The sequence below is a fragment of the Rhodamnia argentea genome, chromosome 4, assembly GCF_020921035.1.
Source record: "Rhodamnia argentea isolate NSW1041297 chromosome 4, ASM2092103v1, whole genome shotgun sequence".
NCBI lineage: Eukaryota > Viridiplantae > Streptophyta > Magnoliopsida > Myrtales > Myrtaceae > Rhodamnia > Rhodamnia argentea.
Window position 1 is genome coordinate 9,883,591 of NC_063153.1, and position 21,770 is coordinate 9,905,360.

Genomic DNA, 21,770 nt, shown 5'->3' on the forward strand with positions numbered 1-21,770 from the left:
CACAAACATAGAACTTTTGTCTTTTCACAAGCGGCTTTTCCTCAAGACCCGTGTGCGTTTAAAAAGTTATGGAATAATCCTGCGTCATGCACCTGACTAGGAAGTAGGAACTAATAACAAAGACCAAACCTTACAAAGAAGACGACGGGAGGGAAAAAAAAGAAAGAGCAAAAACAAGAGCTGATTCTACATTATCTTATTCTAATCATCGAGAGTGCCTTGTCAAGATTCTTGGCCTTCATCTGAACGTAATCCTTCACCGTGATGGACCGGAACCGAGCGGCGACCTCCTGGCCTGAGGTCTGCATGAGTCTGTGAATCGGGCCAACACGAAAATCCATCGGGGGTCCGTAAAAGTAACCCATGGATAGCCGGTGCCTTTTCTCGTTCGTGATGACCCGGTGAACAACACTGGGGAACATGGCATTAGACATGATGTGGAGCATGTCACCCACGTTCACCACAAGTGCACCGTCCATGGGAAACACGGGTACCCAACCTCGGCCTTCCCTGTGGAATTGGAGCCCATGTGCGCTGTCTTTTTGGTGAAGTATTGTCAAGAAGAAGGTGTCGGTGTGCGGCGCGAGCCCCATGACCTGGCCCGGATCAGGACACTGCGGGTATGAGTTCAGCTGCAGCGCCGAGCATGGGTTGCTCCGGAGTCGCGGCCAGTCGATGTCGTGCTCGGATATGCCGAGGTACTTCAGGATCATGGCGAGTAGTCGCTCGGAGAGCGCCTTCATTTTGTCCTGATAGTCTTCCATGGCTTCACTGATGTACGTGACCACAAACAAACACGAGAGGACAAAAACATTAATTATGCCCAGTATAGGAAAGATCAATAATGATAACGATACGAAGACAAGTTTTAAAAATTTTACTTACCGATGGCACATATTCAAGTCGTCAAAAGAGTCTTTTCTATCACTTTAAAACCAAAATTTGTAAATACATTTTTGTGCTTCCATTATTCATCATCGGAAATCACTCTTTCCCCTAAGAAGTGATTACATGCGATGGAGTTTTTCAGCTTCACTTACTAGTAAGCTCGAATAACAAGTTTCAATGTCTCTAATCTTTACTAAATATGCAGCTCTCTCCTCTCTTTTAGCTCTTTGATATTGATGTTCACTACAATCTCAAAGGGACTGTTCAAATGAGTAATCATGCAAGTAATAATCTAGTGAAAAAGGGAAGATAATCTTTTTAATTTGCCTTTGGTCCCAATATGGTATTGAACTGGGGTGGGGAGTGAAGTAGAAACACCATATTCCTCACACTCAAAGAAAAGTACTTTCATCTATTAACTGTTTATGTATTTATATGGACTTTCTTAATTATTAACAAACTTTAATGAAAGATTTCTCCAGCCAAACCCTAGCTCTACCTAGTCATGCCTAAATACACCATCTACCTAATCATCACCTTCTCTACGTGCATGAATTGTCCATGCATGGAAGTTATCACTCACCAAAACTTGCCATACCCATGAGGCCAAACCTCCCTAGCATGCTCCAGTGGCGATCCCATCATGGTAAACCCTTCATGCCACATGAACTTGTTGAAGAACGGTGTCATCCGAGCGACGCCATAGCCCGTAGCTCCGCCGGGGGACCTTACGGCCCTTACCTTGGCTATCGCAGGGAGCGAGAAAAACTGCCAAGCTTGCGACTCCACCTCCCTCAGAAGACTTGAAGGGATTCCGTGATTAGTAACCTGGAATATGCCCATAACTTTGCATGCATGACCCACCATTTTGATCGCGTCTGGGCTATCGAGATCGATGGCGGGAAGTGAGAAGTGATCGCCATCTAAACTGAGAATCCTCCTCGGAGACTCATCACCGGATCGAGGCCACGAATGCGATTCCGGCACTTCTTTAACAGAATCAAAGTCTATGGGGATGATGTGCTGAAGATGGAGAGGTGTTTCTGTGTAGGCTTCAGAGAGAGTAGCCATGAAAAGCTGGAATTTGAAAGGACAATAGAAGCTAACAAGGAAAGATAGGGGTTCTTTATATGTATATATCTACACACACTAATTAAGCGAGTACATTAACGTAAAACATCTGGCTTAAATTTTAATAGGGTGGAGATGGGGCCGGCTGGCGGACAGAAGTGGTGTCTGGATATGGTTTGGGAAGGATGTTGGGGATGGTTGAGTAAGACAAAACAGGGAACAACAAAATCTGTAGAAATTTTGGCATCTCAATAAGACTCCAAACTTGACCAAAAAAGAAAAAGAAAAAAATAAGACTCCAAACAGTTTTTAGTGATTACATGACAAGGCTGTTTTTTCCTTTCTTTCCCTTCTTCTTTCTTCGTGCTCTCGTGTGGACAATAAACACATACTTTGTCCTCTAGTGGGAAAATGAAAGTGGACCCACTTAAAGGGGCAAATTGGATAGAAATATAGTATGAACTTGTTATCTGGATGGTATGTGGTGGAAATTGGTAAGAACTAATCATACTACATAAACTAACGTATTGGACAGTGCACTTTCCCTAACAAAATCCAACACTGACTTGATTGCTATATATTGACTTGTGATTGGAATTAATTCAGTGAAATTGAATTTAGGTAATGATTTTTTTTCATATGTAGAGACATAGCGTATGCATAAGATTGTAATTGCTATGGGTGACATGCAACTTTGTGAGAGTAGCATCGGAGTGTTCGTGTTAGGGATTTAGGGATGGAATACCTACTATTTTAGAGGATCTTTGAAGGCAGAGTTAGTTCCTATGCACAATTGATCGGAAGTTGATGTTGTTATCCTAATGATGGGTACAATAGGTTGACACCACTTATTATACTTAAGTGATATGTATATCTCGCTTATGCCCAAGCTAAATTGTGCAAGGGACGGTGAATTATGAGGATGTTATTCGACCTATTGTTCTTGAAAATGATCTATTGAGGGAAGGTTGACCTGGAAATCCAAGTCACCAAGCACTGCGCGGGCTCGTCATCGACTAGGAAACTTTCGGCCCGACCGATGGTATTAGAGCAGGTTTCCCAAATTATACGAGTGGATTTCAGATAAATAGTATTTTGTCATTTTTCCACCAAGAGGAGAAACTTCTTTTGGTTTGCTAAGATAAAGAGAAACCTAATAGGCGAAAGAAAGCATTGCCGAAAGAGTGGTGATGGCTTGAGATGCCACTGTATTCAAAGAGAGAACAAGTGGCTGGAGATTCAGGAATAACTTTGATCGAGGGAAGCGACTAATGTAGTGGAGTAGCCGGTTTTATTGCGCAAGCATTTACCATTCACATAAGTTTCAAGGAAGTGGCAGTGATGGTTGAAGAATGTAAGGAGGTGACTGAATAGCTTGCAATGTGGATGTTGTAAAAATTAAGTGGGGAAGAGTGCCACGTCCCGAAGTCTCCCATACCCCGTGTGAGATGAAAGAGGGGTTTTGTAGCATTAGGTTGAAGTATGAGAAATGCAGAAGGGTTGATACAATTGGTTTGCGGGAGTGGGATCAGATTGTTTGTTTTTGGAACCCAAGGATGTGATGGCCATCATCTTAGAGGATCTCCAAAGGTGGAGTCTCCCCTCGTTCTCAAACTGGTATAAGCTAATGTCACGCTCGTGATGATGGCCATGGCAAGTTGAAACAATATTGTGTTGAAGTGTTCTGTATCTCGCTTGAGAGACTGGATACCCAATGTAAATTAGCACGGTACAGTCAATTATCAGGATGTGATTTGCCAAATTATCCTTGACAACGATATGTTGAGGGAACATTGACCTGGTGTTCCCGCTCATCGGGCATTGCACGGGCTTGTCCTCAACCATGATACTTTGGCTAGGGGTGAGCATGGTTGCAAGGTCGAACCTAAAACAAAACTGATCGGGGATCAATTCAATTCCAGGTTTCAAGATAGGCAAGATAGGTTTCGGGTTTCAAAAAGTGGGATCTTGGTTCCTACAAAAAAGCTCCAAGTAAGTGAAACCTGGAAGCTAAATCAGGAGCATGTGTTTTGTTGTTCTCGGTATATGTCTTCGTGCGATTTTGCGGTATTCCATGGCATCCGATGATGAGTGTGTAATCTAGAACCACTAGTCTAAGCTTCCTTTCCAGCAATATTTATAACTAATATTTTTGCTTCGTTAATGTTTCATATTTATTTGCGTGTCTAAATATGAGTCATGGTTAGTAAGTTATAGCAGCAAGTGGTAGTCATTAAATATGATTATTCACTGCAATCGTTTAATTAAGAATATAGATGGAACCTGGATAGACCTTAAAACCGATCATAGGACCTATGATGGGTAGGTTTTAGGTTCCGGGGTATGCATGGTAGGTTCTAAGTTTTAAAAAATGAGGAATTTATTCCGATGGGTAGGTTTGAGGTTCCATGTGGAACCCGTATACCGCTCATCCCTACTTTTCTCCCAATGACACAAGTGTCAGAAAAGGACAATTGGCGATGGATTAAGAGTACTCTCTTGGTTTTATGTTATGGATTAGCAACTCAATCAAGGGATAATGACACCACAAGCTCTATAAATTTTGGACGGCGCTCACTCGAGTACCATAATTTATCTTTTGATCACTTGAGTGTCATGACTTTTAAAATACGTTCACTTGAGTGTCATTAGTTTCCATTGATCACTTGTGCCAAAAATTTTAAAAAAACATTCACCCAAGTAAGGAAAGTCCGACATGGCTTATCGAAATGTCTTTAAAAATTACAGCATTTAAGTGATTAATTGAAAAGTTAAATGGAACTCAAGTAATCGGAAAGAGAGTTATGATACTCAAGTGACTGAAACAAATAGTTATGATATTCAAGTGAGCGTCGTACACAAGTTATGACAGTTATGGTGTTTTTTATATTTACATAATCCATAATAATTTGAGATCAATATTTAACTTAGATTGTCAACCGTCAGCGAAGTACACACTCCATGTAGGTTATATGGGAGGTAAGAGATTACTTTATCACTCATAGTTTTGATGGTCCCTTTAAATTTTAAAAACGAGAAGAAAAATGGTCAGTTCTGAAAATCTACGAGGAAATAATTTATGGTACAAATTTTTTATATATTTTATGTTTTGAATGGTTTCGGATGTTTTGTATTGGAAAAAAGTTAAATTGCGAGAGTAGTGGTAGGAGTCGTTCGACTAAACAACACATAAACAGGGCTATCTTCGCAGTTCTAGAGGTCGGCCGATTATTGTCGGTATAAACTGAGACCAAATGAACAATTCTCTCCTGTTGAAGGTACTTAGAAGGCACGTTTGGGACAGTTCTATTTTTATGACTCTGTATCTAGACAAAGTTCTTTGACTCAAGGTGTTTCCAAAAAAAGAAAATGGTGTTTGAACAATAGACTTTTAGTACACTTCCGTAAAACAGCTTTATAATGTAGTAAAATTACAGCAAAAAGGAAAAAAAAAAAAAACAAAGAGAGACGCGGCAAGGCTTGTTGGGGGTTGCACCACCCTCGCGCAAGGAGGCACCAAGTTTGCTTGAACCAAGGCGAGATTATTCTCACCTTGGACGAAGTTTGCCGGCCTCGAGAAACCCTTGGCAAAACTTGCTGGCTCTCGGCGAGGGTCAAATAAAGGTCGTGAAACCTCGGCAAGGCTCATTGAGGTTGTGCGACCCTAGCCAAAGATACAACCGACGTTGTTTGACCAAAGGTGAAACACGTCTTGCTTGGGCGAAGCTTGTTGGCATTGTGCGACCATTGGCAAGCTAGATCAGGAGCCCGACGAGCATCGACTACAGGGCGCGAGACCTCGTGGATGTCTCGTTGGGGTTGGCAACCCCCAGCTGAGGCGGCGCTGAGGTCACTTGACCAAAGGTCAGGTGGGTCTCATCTACATGAAGTTTGTCGGCATTGAGCTACCGTCGACGAAGCTACGTCGACATCCCTCGGCCTTTGCTGCGAAGCTTCCTAGCTATGATCGTCTTTGTCTCTATCCAAGCGGCATGAGTAAAAAAGGAATATCAATTTATTAGCGAGGACAAAGTTGAAAAAACAAAAAGTTGATTAAACCCTCGGAACTAACATTCGGAGAATAATGAAAAAGAATGAACTTTGTATTACCAAGTACAAAAACTTACGCTTAGCGCCTCAAGAAGTCAAAAGCTACTTGTAAATGCCGCGCCAAACGTGTGCACAGAAATGGACTTTTCGGAGGCATGAATGAACCAAAAAGGAGAAGGTTAGGACTCGTCGGCTCCCTTGGAAATTTAAGAGTTGTAGGTGATTGGCCAAACGTCAAGCCGGCTCATCATGATCTGACAAAGCATCACAAAAATTTTCGTGGAAGATTTTGCTTTTCCCCAAGCCTTTTTCCTTTCGTGATATGTTCAATAACTTGATGATTGTAAATCGCTCACTTATTCTACGAAGATTGGGGATCGCCGTCAAGGGTAGAATTTTGTCCTTTTACATTACTTAAGAGGCCTCCTAGGTATGATGATCATTCGATTGCGGTAGGACGAGGGTACTGCCGCGATACAAAGAGATTCGTTTAGTGCTCTAGAAGAACTAAACAACCGACGTTATAAAGGAAAAAAAAAGTAGAGAAAATTTTCTTTTTAACCACAATCGTGATAGAATTTGTTTTTAGTTTTTGAGTTTGCTCCTAGAGGCCTACCAATTGTGGAACCAGTTGAGACCGAGGAACGGAGTCGGTTAAGTTAACCGAACGATGGTTATCAGTCGATATGATGAAAGAACTGCTACGCCCTAAAAAAATTAGTCGGATGCTCCAAAAACCCAACAACCGACGTTACAAAAAAACGAAGTCGAGGTTTTTTTATTCGCCGACATTAAACCTAATGTAGATCCTCTCGTTGTGGCTTTCCACCCCAAGCATAGACCCATCCACGCACTGCCTCCCTGCATCAGAAATTCCTTTCCACATAGGTTACGATGACCAAGCAAATTCCTTTCCACATACAATGAGGGCCACAATGACCAAAATCCAAGTCCTTCTTGGAAGGACTTTCCAAATCCTTCTTGATATATCAACAATGCGACAAGTTCATCTGGTTCTCTATTATTGCGTTTCCATCCCTCGATCAATCATTGTCATGGTCATCAATTTTTACTAATAAGGATTAAAGTAAGGTTGGGTACGAAAATAAGAAAGACTCGGAGTTGTAGAGAGAACAAATTGTTGAAATTTCTTGGACATTCAATTGCACCAAATAGATAATAACATTTCCTAGGCTCGTTTTAATAGATTAAATCAAATGGACTACGAGATATATAACACTTCAAGATGTAGGGATGATGTGGCCAAAAGGCTTTGTATTAACTTTAAAGTAATAGAGCAAGAAACAAACTCACATTACAGAGTGATAATCGACTTGTACATGGGAACGAAGTGATATTCAACCTAGTTACGGAAGTCGGCAACGGAGTGGTAAAAGACATCAAGGAAACATTGATTGTACATGTTGGTTTGTTGGTCTAGCTACCCATAGTCTAACACCATGGTCTAATGAGGGTGGCGAGTGATCGTCGGGGCGAGTGGAACCGGACAAGGGGCGGTTCTTGACAAGCTTCTAGGATAGTGAAGGGTACAAGAATGATCGGATTTCACATCAAACATTGGGCGAGAATTCTTGAAATATAAATGTGAAATTACAATTAACTCATGAGAGGCGCTTTTCAATGCAATGAAAACATTTAGCATTGGAACTCTAATGTTAAGTGTGCTCGGGCGAGAGCATTGATATCCTCGGAAAGTGCATTTGTTTAATAAAGGGATATGTGCACTTGAAGTCCTTAGACTTGTCAAGAAAGTGTAATTGAGTTTTAAAATTTGCAAAAAGTGCAATTAAGTCCTAAAATTTGTTAAATTTGTGTGATTCAGTCCTTCTATTAACTCCGTCCAACTTGGGCGATAGAAAATGTTGATGTAACTTTTTTCTTAACATTTTCTCTCTCCTACGTGGCGATGGCATGGCTAAAACATGAAACATAAGGTTAAAACTCATTTTGGTTAAAATATAATTTTTTATACAAATCTTTTTAAATTAAATAAAAATAAACAAAGTTAAAATAAGAAAAAGAAAAGAAAAGGGAGAGTTGGAATCTAGGCAGCGAGGGCTGCAAAGCATTCACCGCTGCAACCTTACCATGGTTGGGAAGGGTCAACGATGGTGGGGTAATGGTCAGTGGAGATCGCTGGCCTTGCCCAATTTTGGTTGAGGGCCTCCATTGGTGGTCGAACCCACGAGTAGCAGCCCTCAACCAGAGTTGGGCGAGGGACGATGACCCCGGCCTACGGTCGTAGGGGTCACTGGTCCCTAGCTTGGTCCGGCAACCCTCGCAACCATTCCCCCACCATTACCGACGGTAAGGGCTTGGTAGCCCCGCTGCCTGGTTTCCAATTTTTTCTGCTTTTTTCTTCTTTTTGCTTTTTTTTTTACATTTATTATTTAATCTAAATAAAATTTGTATAAAAATCATATTTAGATCAAAATGACGTTGGTTTGTCCAACTCATCGCCATGTACGGGAGAGAAGATATTAAAAAAGCCACGTTAGTATTTTTTTGTTAGCTAAATTGGACAAAATCAACGGAACGGCTTGATTTCATCAATTTGACAAATTTTAGAGCGTAAGTGCACTTTTTGTAAGTTTTAAGACTTACTTGCACTTTCTTGACAAGTTTTAGGATTTTAGTGCACATATCCCTTTATTTAAATAAGAAAGAACTCATGTAAACTCTCAAAGTCTCACATTATCTCAGCAACTCAAAATTAAATTATCTCTTTTCTTCTGGTGGCTTAACTTAAGTATCGAAAGGTCTTTACAAGGAATCCTTGAAAGCTTACGTGCAGGTCATCGAAAGTTCTTTAGACGATCAAGAAGCTTCAGAGGACCGAAATTTAATCTCCAATAATATCGAGTGAATGCGGAATCCACATCGAATACCAATTAAAGATAAGAGGCAACACATTATACTATAGTAATGAATTTATAGTTTACCTTAACACAGTTAGCATAAACAATAACTTCTCCTAGTGAATTTGAAGGCAGATGATGGCAAAAATGCTTTTGGGTGGCAATTTTCAATGTCGGCATAAACCCAACTAATGCAAAAACCTCAAGGAAAGGTGTGGAAACTCTTCAGTCATATATCAGCTTGACTTTAAGGACAATTGACTTCATCCCAAATGTGCTCTAGGATCATAGACCTAATCAAGAGCTAGTCCTTGATTTTTTGTATTTAAGAGTTGGATCTACATCCCTTCTTTTTCATTTTGGTAAAGATTCAAATTTCCGACAATTACCTTTCTGAAAAAGAGTTAATCAAAGCCACTTCTGTCACAAAACTTCTACTCCTACATCATTTCACGTAACCCCACCCAGCAAAAAGCAAAGAAAGATGAGATCGTGAAATGAGGGGAAAATTATATAAAAAAAGTCTTACATCTATTGTAATTATGTGAATTCAGTCCTGAATCTTTTGTATTCGTACCAATTCAGTTCTAAATATTTTGCACTTATGTCAATTCAGTCATTCCGATCAATTTTGATCATAAATCGCTAACGTGGTACGATCGACTTTGACGTGAAATTTTTTTTAATAACATTTTAATTTTTTTGAATTATTTTATTTTATTTTCTTTCCAAGAGGGTCGCTCAACGACGGGAAGAGCTTCGAATTCGTCTTCGTCCCAAAAATCAAAGCCCGTGGAAGAGGGCTTGAGAGGATCCTGAGAGCAAGTTGGGAGGTTCAAGTCATGAATCGGCTTCGGAACTGGAGTCGGGACATCTCCGGGTCCGGATTGAGTCGAGGGAGGAGAAGGAGGAGGCGATTGGGTTGAGTCAGAAGAGGGCATTGGAGAACTGCAGGGACTTGAACGGTTCGTCTTCGTCGTCGGCATTGAAACCCTTGAAGTGGGAATCAGAGGCAGCGAGAGGGACGAGGCAAATGGTGGTTTTGCCAATGGAGACGGGAGAGAGAGAGAGAGAGAGAGAGAGAGAGAGATGATTGTAGCAATGGCGGAACAAGAAAAGTCGTCCAAGGACATTGACAGGCGGAGAAGTGAGATTGTCAAATTGGCATGCGCAAAGAGAGCTTTGCAGGAAGAAGAAGAAAAAAGAAAATAAAATGAAAGAAAAAAAAAGGAAAAAAGAAATAAAAAATTAAAATTCGAAAAATACTAAAATATTATTAAAAATTTGCCATATTAGGACTGGTCACGCTACATCAACGTTGGCCATGCCACGTCGGCTCCGCTAAAATTGACTGGAAGGATTGCATTGGCACAAATACGAAATGTTTAGGACTGAATTGATACAAAAAAATGTTTAGAACTGAATTAATACAATTACAACAGGTTCAGAATTTTTTTTGGTAATTTTCCCGAGAAATGAGTGGTTCTTGAATGCGTTAGACACTGAAAAATTGATTAAATATAAGAATCCGAGCCTATGAAATCATTCAAATTGGGCTCTCTTGCTCCAGTTAATTGTTAAGTTTTGTTCATGCAGATCTCAAGCTCCTTAGATAGTTCCAGGGATTGGGCCGATCGAAGGTTGCTTGAAGTCCAAAAATGTGAATGTGATCATGAGAAGAACGACTTTGAGAAACATTTTGGGAGTTGACGATGAATTCCACTTTAAGAACTCGGCACTTTTCTTTTTCGGGGTTATGTCAGCTTTTGCGCACATCAATTGGTTTACGTCCCATTAATAATCACCCATCGAAGTTTTTTCTTTGCTAAAACGTGGAGTGGTGGTTCACCATTTTGAGCTCAGTTTACCATGCGACCTCGTAATATTTTGGGGTTGAGTTTCGCATGCTACATACATAATCCGCAATTTCTCAGTTGCAAATTTATATTCGGAGTGTAGCGACGGAGACGTCATATTCAAATTTGAGACAACCACGCCTAGATCTTACTTGTGATGTTCTCATGTCTTAAGCCAACGCTTACTAAGGAGTTCCCATTTCTAATGTCATTTTCCCCGTTAAGTAATCATCTTGTCATGCACGTTTTAAAAGCAAAATCACTACTTTACGTACTTCTTGAGCTATTAAATTGATGGGTTGGGTCACGTTGAAAATGATCAGATTTAAATTGATGCATTTAACCCGTTTTGACTCATTATCATACAATACAAATGTGGGGACCCATATCCAATCAAATCCATATTGTTAAGACACTTAAATATTTTATCCAATTTAGAAAAAAAAGTTTTCTTATACATTCTTCAAAAGAATAAATTCCTAAAATATTATGGATAATTTCTTTTTTTTTTAAAATTCCCTTTTCCTTTCCTTTCCTTTCCCTTTTTTTCTTTTTATTTTTGTTTCTTTTTTCCTTTTTTTTTTATTTTTTCTTTCTTCCTACTTCATTCGTCGGTCGTTGGGCCCGGACGACGGCTCGTAGCCCAAAAATAGACCACAAACATGGCCGATCTCGCTGAGCTCGAGCTCAATCCATCCTGGCGAGCTTGAGGCTCGCTAGCGGTTGTCAGTAGCCAGTTGTCTTGAAGGATAGGAGGAAAAAGAAAAAGGAAGAAAATAAGAAAAAAAAGAAACACAAAAATATAATAGAATAATAAATTATTAAAAAATGATTTTTTTTTAAATATTCTGAAAACATATTTATGAATCACTTAAGAGAGTTATTTTAGCTACCCCATTTATAACCCACTAAAAACTTATTTGGGCCCCATTAAGTTAACAAGTAACTCATTTATGACCCACTTTCTTTGTTTTTAAAACTTAAGGTAACCCACCACCATTAAATATGGTTAAAATATAGGTACTAAACTCATTTTGCCACCTCTACATACTTGATACATGTAAAGATTACCGTATTTAATCTGATCATAGATAATTAAAGTGGTTATCCTCCTATTTCTTGCATTAGGTAGAAATTTACGATTATCCTCTCTCCTGCTCAAAGCTTACATGAAAAACAAAAGGCATAAATATGGTCAGTCCTATCGAACTATTCAAACATAGAAATGTCCAATGAGAATGATTGTGCGTTATTGTGAATTAGGTTTTTCGCACTAATTCGACTACTAACTACCACAATCAATTAGGAGACAAGAATAATGGCTCTAATACCAATTAGGGGAACCAATCCCTAATTTTATACATACCATTGAGGATTTAACATGCCCAAGAAGCCTTGAATCACTGACTCAAAGTGAATGTTATTATTACCAAACATACCTTGTTAATCCACAGATTAAGTGTTCCCAATGGAGAGAGAGAGAGTCACCGAATTGACGTTAACGGAGAGAAGCATTCCTTCATTGCTTTTGGAAGAGTTAGAGAGAAAGCGACGTCTTTTTCTCTTGTTTTCTATAGGATAGAAGAACTGTCGTTCGTCGTTCTTCTTCTTTTCTTATTGACAAGATAAGAATGTAACTAACTTTGGCAGTTACTTCACATTTTAAACAAAAGTGATTGCTAGACAGTTACTTGTACAGATTGGGTTAACCCACTCATGGGCGGCTTATCTATAATCCATCTATAAATCCATCACTCCCTCTCTACATGTGACCTGTCGAATCTTTAACGACATCGTTAGAATGGAACTTGACATTTCTCAAATTTGGATACGAATAAAATAGGCTTATGTTATTTTATAAGATGAGTAAACACTCGAGTAAAGTTGGTGTTTTTTCACGAAAGAAATTTGACTCAGAGTTGAAACTTGACTTAAATTTGTGTTTTTCAAAGAAATTGGGTCATCTGTCTCATTCTAGTTTACTTCGGTTAGGGTCCTTTGCAGAAAGCAATGCGTGTTAGAAATTAAATCAAATTCATGTGATACTACTTTGATGTGGTCTTCAAAGAAGCAATCCAGTGTTACTCTATCGAGATGTAAAGCTGAATATGTTGTAGCATCCTCATGCGTTTGTCATGCAATATGGTTGAGAAGACTGCTCAAAGAAATTCATGTGGAGCAATTGAAATGGACAGAGATTTTTGTTGATAATGTTTCTACCATTGCTTTGGCAAAAAATCCAGTCTTATTACTTCATCCGAGAGCAAGTGAGAGAAAAGGAGATTGAAGTCTCACATGTGAAAACGAGAGACCAAGTAGCATACATTTTTACAAAGCCCTCAAAATTGATGCATTTCGAAAGTTCAATAGTCTGCTTGGAATGATTGACGTAAGAGAATTTGGTTTAAGGGAGAGTGTTAGAAATTAAACCAAATTCATTTTTTTTTTTGGTTCAAATGTTCGTGCAGTGCTTGTTTGACTCCCCAGATGAATGCACGAATCAAGGCCAGCATTCATTGTAAGCGTTGCTTTTAAGAGTCTTTTATTATAGAGTCATTATTAGGCGAGTTTATCAAGAGTGATGTTATGTATGTGCATTATGACTGTTCGTATTTCTACGAATCTATTTATGAGTCTATCAAGGGTCTCTTTTTTTTTTCTTAAATATTTATCTCAAGAGTCATGTATCAAGTCTATAAAAAAGTGTGTTTTGTAACCACTTTTGTATGGCTAAATCAAGGTGACAGAAAAGCCATCTCCTCATTCATCAGTGTTTTGCAAGCTCTGAATGTTTGTTAGTGCCTCATCTTTGATTTATCCCATCAAATGAACTAGAAACATCCCATGTACAAAATTTCACAGGAAACGTAAAAGCCACAAGGAAGGAGGAACGGTCTGGTCACCATGGCTTCCCTGAGCCTTGCCACCGTACACCTCCGGCAATTGGACGTTGCCTCCAATTGCAGAAATCACCAGGAACCTTCGAAGCTCAGCAAGATGAGGTGACTTGCTCTGTCGTTGAGTGCAGCGCGTTGAACAGAATCTTCTTTATCCGCACCAGAAAAGCCAGAGATCGAGCTTGAGTTCATCATTGTAATCACTTCGCGACCGCTGATTGTCATGCGTTTCTCTAACAATGTAGTTTCTAGATGTAACTTCCGCGAAAAGTCATCATGTTAGTTAGATAAAATGCTGATTTCGTGCGTGAAGAAATTTGTATTGCTGCTGATGAAGAGGTTCTAATGGCAGCCGAAGCCAGCGGCTGATGGTTCGTGTCGGGCTTTATGCCACGTATGTAAGTTCGTTTGTCGCACAAATTTCTCAATGATTGACGAGTTCTGGATACCGTGATTGGTTTCTGGATGTATTCCGAAATTCGACTACTTTCTCTGTTCAAGCGTGGTGGTGAGTTCTGGAAGGCATTAGAAGTGTTTGATGATATTCTTTCTCCCAGCAGGGAAACGTAATGAATTGTGGAGGTGGTGGAAGCTGGGGAACTTGCATTGTGGAGGTACGTATGTATGGCTCGCCAGTTTGCTGGGTAACTCTCGTACGGCACCATTTTCAGGTTTTTCATTGGGATTGTGGGATGCCGGATGAGTAGATTCCTAGTACATAAAAGTGCATTTAAGCATCTCTTGTGCAATGGGGATGCATAACACGTGCAAGTCTGTCCTGTGATCCAACCCTCGAGAGTAGGTACATGTGCACAGCATTTGATAGTATTTGTCTAAACAAAAGCTCTTTCTGCTTCGAATGTTGAATTAATTATGTCCTAACTAATCTTCATTTGTCTTTGTTGGGTAGACTTCCAAGTCTAGTTCTTCATTATATCATAACTAATTCTCGTTTCTCTTTTCGAGTAGACTTTAAAATATGGCATGGTCGTGTGAATTTCGAGAGCCAGGGGCATTTAAAATACTCATGGTGGGTATTTTATAAGCCCATTCGCGCCAGTTACACCTAAACCGTTACTACTCCAAATGGAGTTACTGCTGCATCTACTGCAGGATTCAAGGCATGCACTTCGTAAGTTCGTATCGTGATAATCAATAAACAAAAGCAGTCACAACATCCGAGGTCGCAAGTATAAAATAACCATCGCTTGATGTTGGAGCTCGATGCTCGAATCGACACATCGTCTTTTGCCTTCAAGCTTCAACTCTCGGGAAAATTCATGACGTTGGATCATCTACAGAGTGGCCTTTTTCGAGTCTCTCATAAGTTGTTGATATCTTTACTGATAGGTTGTTGATCTTAGCACCCATCTTTGTTTACTTTTTTTGAGGGGAAAAGTATCCTAAAAGTCCTAAAACTATGTCGATGATATCAATTCAAATCTAAACCTTATAATTAGACCAATTTAAAATTTTCTAATGTGAGTTGATATATATGTTATTTCTTAATATTAGTTCATACAGATTTTCTAACATTTACTGTAATTGCTCTTCTAATTCACAGCAAGGCATGGATTGTCCTTTAGTGATACGATGTTGCGAAAGAAAAGGATTTGGATTAGTGTTGACAAAGTTTATGTGATATTGTAGGTGAAACTGGAGGTGATCGAAGAAGACGACTTTATAAGACTAAAAGAAGACATTCAAGGGCGAGAAGCAACTATTACACTTGCTCAAGAACAAGCGGACGCGAAAGCAATGAGTTTGAGGCCACTGATGGCGGAATTGGAGTTAATGAGAACAAAAGTGGATTCACAGAGGGCAGAGCTAAAGGAACTGAAGACTGAACGTGCAAAATGGACAAACATGGAGAAGATAAGTTTATAAGAAGAGAAAACAGCCACGATACCACCGGATGACGACATTTGGAGACACTGAGGGAGAAGCAGACACGGCTACCACGGATGGCGAAACTGGAGACACTGTTGACAAAACTAGAGGAATTGGAGACTAAACTAGCAAATTGGATTGTTTAAGCAGATCATTTCTCATGTAATATAAGAGACCACCTAATGCTTACTGAAATGTCATTTGCCAGCTGCTGTGCACGAATTTGACGAATTATAGCTAATACATGATGGGCAGAAAGAAATTTGTGGCTAATACATTATGGAGTCTCTCCTTTTCACTGTGTACTCACCACGTAGAAACCTTAGGCACTAGACCGGATACGAAGGGGACTCTATGATGCTCAGATTTTACAGTCAGCAGGTTGGGGAGGGACAAGCAAGTATTGCATAGGCTAAGCCTATTTGACCTAGAGCTGTTAACATTCGAACTTTCCCTTGGCGCGAAACGAACACGTAGCGAGATAAAACACGAATTATAGAAGAAAAACCTGAATAAGACTAGTTGAATTCGTAAAATGCACGTTGAATCCCGTTAAAATATGGGGATTCGCATACAGTTCCCACACACGATGATCACAGCACAAAAACTAAAAATTAATTTACTCTCTTAAGAATTGTCATGAGTCTGATGTGGGAAAGGCAGAGCTCATCTAGAACATCTTAAATATTATTGGCACACCCTATGTAGTAGCCTCTTGTACAATGATTTGTTTTTCACAATACTAGTGCCAACTTAGCTAATTGATTAATTGTAAAACAACATTGCAAAACGGGCAGAAAAGGAAATACGGGACTCAAAAAATATATGATGATCACCTTACAAGGGAAAGTAATAAGACTGGTTTTCAGAAAGTTTTGAAAAGTCAAACGCAAGTTGTTTTGCATTATAAAGAGAGAGCTTGAGCTCTTATTTTCAGTGTAACATCACTATAAAAATCATATGATGAATCTAAATTTCCTTTAACACGATTGAAAGTTGAACATAGCCAAAGGAATGGATAGATTCATCACAAGTCTAGGGGAATCAAAGCTTTATTACATATCCTAAAAGTGAACTTGAGAGAGATTGAGTGAATGGATTTCTGGTTCACGAACTCTACATCGTGGCAAAAATCCTTTACTTTCAATTTTAAATAACTTGTCAACATAAAAAGGGGGAAAAGCAGATAAAAGGTGGATCTTGTCAACCATAACATTCCGGTTCCATTCATCTTCCTCGTTATCTTTCGCTAGATATCCTGGGTGACGGAAGACCTTCGGGTTGGGTGAGCCTGAGATATGTTAGTCTTAGATGCTTAAACCATGTGTTGTAAACTGAGGCCTATAACAAACTTTCCCGAAAAAATGCAGAAGCTATGCACCAGTTTTCGTCTCTTTCTTCTTTTAGCAGTAGTCTTTGGACCGTTCGAGATGGGATTATTCCGTTGATTTGTACAAGTAGTTTGGTTTCACTAATGACTACTATTTTAGATACGTCTTGGTATGGGATTATGTGGACGACAAAGTCAAACCAGGTTATCGAGCAAGATTTGATAGGTAATATCTAGTCTGTTGAAAGCTCTTCAGGTAACCATCAGCAGCGGAGCAGCAACCAACTAAAGTACACTGTTCTTCCTCATCTACGCGCCTATCAATGGAATGTGTTGCTAGAGAAACCGCTCACTCCACACGTTAAATATAAATAAGCCAAATGTGTTCTGTTTTCATATGCATCGAGTCGGATCCCGTAGTCAATGGTTCTCGTGATGATGTTGTGAGACGTTATTACAACCTTCCAGTTGTTATTGTTAAGATTTGACGCGCAGTCACAACGAAATAAAGCGTAAAAAACGAGAAAGATAAATCGAGACACAAGGTTTTATCCTGGTTCATCCTTAATCTAGGATAATGTCCCATAGAAGATTCCACTATAATTATCATATTGCGCTCTCGTCATATCCCTCAATCATTAGAGAAAAATATATTATACAACAATAACTATTCAAGGGCTCGAGTCCAAATTATTAATGAAAAATATGGGCACAAACTATAAAAGCCCTTTTTTTCCCCCCAAAAAAAAAAAAAAACTATAAAAGTCCTTTAGTGTTCGGAGGGCGCTGCCCTCTTGAGACCACCGCCAGAGTGGCTCACCCGGACTCCAGCCCACTCATCGGGGAGCGGGACCCCTGTACTTTCCTATCGATAAAGTGTATGAACTACACTCTAATATTTATGATGTGATTGTCTACAGTGGCATAAACTGCAAAAATAGATAGAGCCTTTCATACCATGTATATGTCCTATCTTGGGACCTCTCTTTGAAGTCAACATTACTTAGTCTCTTCTTTGTAGTTAATGATGAAAATATTATGGAATTCAAGGTGTCAAGATGATATAAGTAAGAGCAAGTAAAACAAGTGTGAATATGATAGGTGTTCCGACAATATTCAACTGTGCCAAAGCTTCTATCAAGTAATAAGTGATTGTGAGTATAGAGATAGAAGACTTTGCACACCGAGCTTATTGGTGGTTCAGTTTAGTGTAACCCTATGTCCACTCTCCCAAGCTAACAGCGTCTTGATTGGATTTCATTAAAAATATTCTGGAAGTTATAGTAGTATGTTTCGCTTATAAAAAAGCATCCCCAAGGCCGGTGCTACTTATACCCAAACTTATAGATCTCACTATCTCACACCTAAGCACAAACTATGATAATGCCAACACTTCTCAAAAAATTACAATTTGAAGCTCTCGGAAGACTATGTAAAGAATGTAAAGCTCTCTCTAAATTTGGATTTTGAGCTCTTGATCGATAGAGAGCTCATCACCTTTAGAAGTCCTATTAGGGCATCGTCTACATGACAGTTTGCGCATCTTTCACCTGGATTACTCAATTATTAAACACATGAGTAACCTTTGATTATTTTTCCATCTTCAAAAATCATAAGGGATTTTCCTAAAAGTTAATTCACCTCTTTTTAGTGGGACCAAGTAACATTGTAGCTCCAAGCAAAATAGGAAAAGGGTCTTGGCCTGGTGGTAGTCGAGGATAATTTGATTTATATAAAGCAAGGAGCCTTTAATGTATTATTTTTTGGTCATATACTTTAATATATTGAAAGAGGGGAAAAGTACTAAAAAAAAGTCCTAAACATATTATATTGATATCAATTCGGTCATAAACCTTTTAATTAAAGGTCACCCTGGCAGCAGGATCGAGGCAACATGCATCTAGTCAACCCGAGAATTCTCAATGCGGGGGCATCATGGATCGAGTCTATCGGTTAGCATGTTTAGGTGAATGATTGTGGATTATATGAAGCAACATATTCTTTAGTTACTCTTGGTGTTCCCTCGAGGCCTTAAATGGTTGTTCATGGTTTTCAAAGCCAACACAAAAGTCAATTATCAGGTTCTGAATAATGCAAAATCATCTGGATACAACTTTCTACGTTTGATAATTATGATATTATTACTAGGCCATTTTTTGAGTCTGATTGATGCAAAATCATCTGGATATTACCTTTCGTACTGTTAATAATAATAGCATGATTATTTTAGGACATTGTCCTTTGCTTCTACTAATCTTTATTTTATTATTCGTCCAAGATGATTAGCTTTCGATCATCATTTTCCTAGTCATCCCTACTCTGAAGACATTTAAAATATGTAAAGCTCTCTTGTTCAACTATTGGTCAACATGAATTCTCCTGGTCTTTCCAATAGTCATATAGTTTATTCCAAACCCAGCTAAAAAATAAAATATCTTTACTTGTGGCTTCTTTCAGTTTATGTGACTTCTTTCAATTATGCATTAATCTGATATTATACGATTGAATAGGGTGCTAACTAGTAATTGAAATTCTCATGTCATGATGGGGTGATTTGTCCTATCCTGAAAGAAAGTATCTTATCGCAAAAGGGTTAAAGAGATTGTTGTTCACTTGTCTTTGTACTAGAATAATTTAAGCCTGTTACAACTGTTACCTTTTGGCATCAGGACAAAAGAGGCAACACTAACGACACTTAGCCTGACATCCCATCATATTCTCGTGTTTTCTTCTGTAGACACACTTGTGAATTGTGTGAGGGGACTTGCCAGTGCCATGTTGTGCACCCAACAAGACAAATGGAAAGAGAGCTTTCCTTTGCATTGTTACTTTACTTCTTTTGGCTGCATGTTCTTTACTTAATTCAGCTCAGAAGAACCACAATCCATGCCAAGATTGGTTCTTGTATTTGTACATCATCCCTTTGAAATGGTCCTTGATTGAAGGAGCAAATTGTTTTGCCCCTCATGTCCCAATCAAGACATTATAACATCATAATCCATTGTGTTCGACACTTATGGAGGAGGTATTAGGGACAATGAAATCATCCATATCTGAGCTTGCCAATCATGGATGAAAGGGTTGCACCTTCTCTAGATGCTGCTTTTTTATTCTCTTGGAACTCTTTTTACAAAGGACAAATATTGGTTGGGCCACAGAATTAGGCAAAAAGAAATATTTATAGCATTTTCCCCTGTCTCAGGGCGGACACATGGGCAACTGGAGTCCTTTTCTTAATGACATGTCTTTTATAAAGGTCTCCTTAGTTGTCAGCAAGTTAAAACTTTGAAAATCTCCAGAAAAGGACAAAATACTATCACCTCTCCTCCCCCACCTAAAATAAAAGAGATGTAAAAGGGGGCACAGAGCCACAGACTTCCAAACTCTACAGAAAAGGACAAGAAAGAGGAAAGTACAAAGAAGAGCAAACCTCTCAGGGCTTGGGAGGTGGGTTAGTAAACAAGAACAATGCCAAGAAAAAAGAATGAGAGGAGTTAGTCATCTTGACTTGACAATAATTCATTACGTCGCTTAGTATATCGATTCGCGAATCTGTGTTGATATGCTCGGGCGTTATTCTTGTCCCTAATGATTTTTCTGATCAAGAAAGAGTGATATTGCAGTTTCATGAGATAGTCTCAATTTAGGTACTACTCGATTCAATGATATCTTTGAATTTACTCGCTTGAGATAGAGCAAAACGCATGGCAGAGGAATAAACACATGCAATCATAGAATGAAGAGAATGTTAGGAATGTCACCAATGTGGTGATTGTTAAAAAATCCATAATCTTGTTTTGATGATAACAAAAACAATCATAGGCTACTAATGTGTCTCTTGGTTGAGTTATACCAAGTTATTTATGCACAAGTCGAAATGCAGATGATGTTATAAAGTGCACCAGATATTCCTACGTCAAAGATCTGCTCTGCCAATGTTTAGAGTGTTCTGCCCATCTTTGGGGTTAGTAGCCAATCTCCGAGGTGAACAAGATATTGGGTAATGAAGATGTCTACAAGTTAGAAGGATCTCTATAAGGTAAACATCCGAAAGGACCTAGATTAAGAGTGTACGAGCTGAAAAAAAGAGGATATTTGTGATGGCTTGAAGTTATGAAGATCAAGTGAATAGTTGGATGGACTAGGTGATGGTGAAAAAGTATAGAAATGTGTTGTTTGTTAAAGTTTGGAATGACCACATTTGTGAAGGTGAACAACTTGGAGGAGTCGCAATTGCGAATATGCTGGGAAGGACTAGAAAAAAGATTGAATGCACTGAATTGTTGTTTGAGCAGCAGATCTTGGTAAAGAGTAGCTGCCTTATATAAATTAGGTGGAAGATTGGGTGAATAACATCAACGGTCTAGTAAAGATACGAATGTCCTGATTATAAGGGATCATGCATATGTTTACTCTTAACGGGTGATAGTCACTTGATCAAGCGACCAAATCTTTGATTAAGAAGAATATAACTGCTATAAAGATTATGATGATATCAATGACTTGAGTTCAACGAAGACTAGAAATAAAGATGAAGATCTTGACAAGGAGGAGAACAAATCAAAGATGACAGGATGTTCATGATGACTTGGAGGTACCATGGTCAATCTTTCATCGGGGTGATGTCTTTGGGAGCTAGGATACTCAAGGGAATCATCGGATAATAGACCACAAGTCATTCCCAAGTTTTCCTATAAATAGATCCAATGGACTAAAAGATCATCTGTGATAATGTTTACGTTGATATCGAGTTTCGTGATGTTTGAATCACGAACATGTGCTGATGTTTCGTTATAAGAAAATATAGGCATTTGCGAGTGAAAGATTCGTAGAGAAAAATCACGAAGTCTATCGGGTAGGTTATAGCTGTTAGCATTTGTCAACTTTTTTAGAATAGTGTTAGAACAAC

The 21,770-nt window shown here is 39.0% G+C and overlaps 3 protein-coding genes across 3 annotated transcripts in view; 1 reads left to right on the forward strand and 2 right to left on the reverse strand.

The window, feature by feature from the left end:
• The window catches only part of LOC115750076 (gibberellin 3-beta-dioxygenase 1-like), a 25,842-nt gene continuing 4,072 nt past the window's right edge, over window positions 1–21,770 (reverse strand). Inside the window, exon 3 of the mRNA XM_048277902.1 lies at window positions 1–92. The gene's annotated coding sequence lies outside the window, so the exon portion shown is untranslated. The remainder of the gene's footprint in view (window positions 93–21,770) is intronic.
• LOC115732516 (gibberellin 3-beta-dioxygenase 1-like) lies at window positions 129–2,019 on the reverse strand. Its single transcript, XM_048277903.1, has 2 exons — window positions 1,472–2,019; window positions 129–771 (listed from the first exon to the last, which is right to left on the reverse strand). The coding sequence occupies exons 1-2, from the start codon at window positions 1,957–1,959 to the stop codon at window positions 192–194; spliced, it is 1,068 nt and encodes a 355-aa protein (XP_048133860.1). The 5' UTR covers window positions 1,960–2,019; the 3' UTR covers window positions 129–191.
• Window positions 13,572–21,770, forward strand: part of LOC115750044 (photosynthetic NDH subunit of subcomplex B 3, chloroplastic) — a 20,070-nt gene continuing 11,871 nt past the window's right edge. The window contains exon 1 of the mRNA XM_030687180.2: window positions 13,572–13,608. The gene's annotated coding sequence lies outside the window, so the exon portion shown is untranslated. The remainder of the gene's footprint in view (window positions 13,609–21,770) is intronic.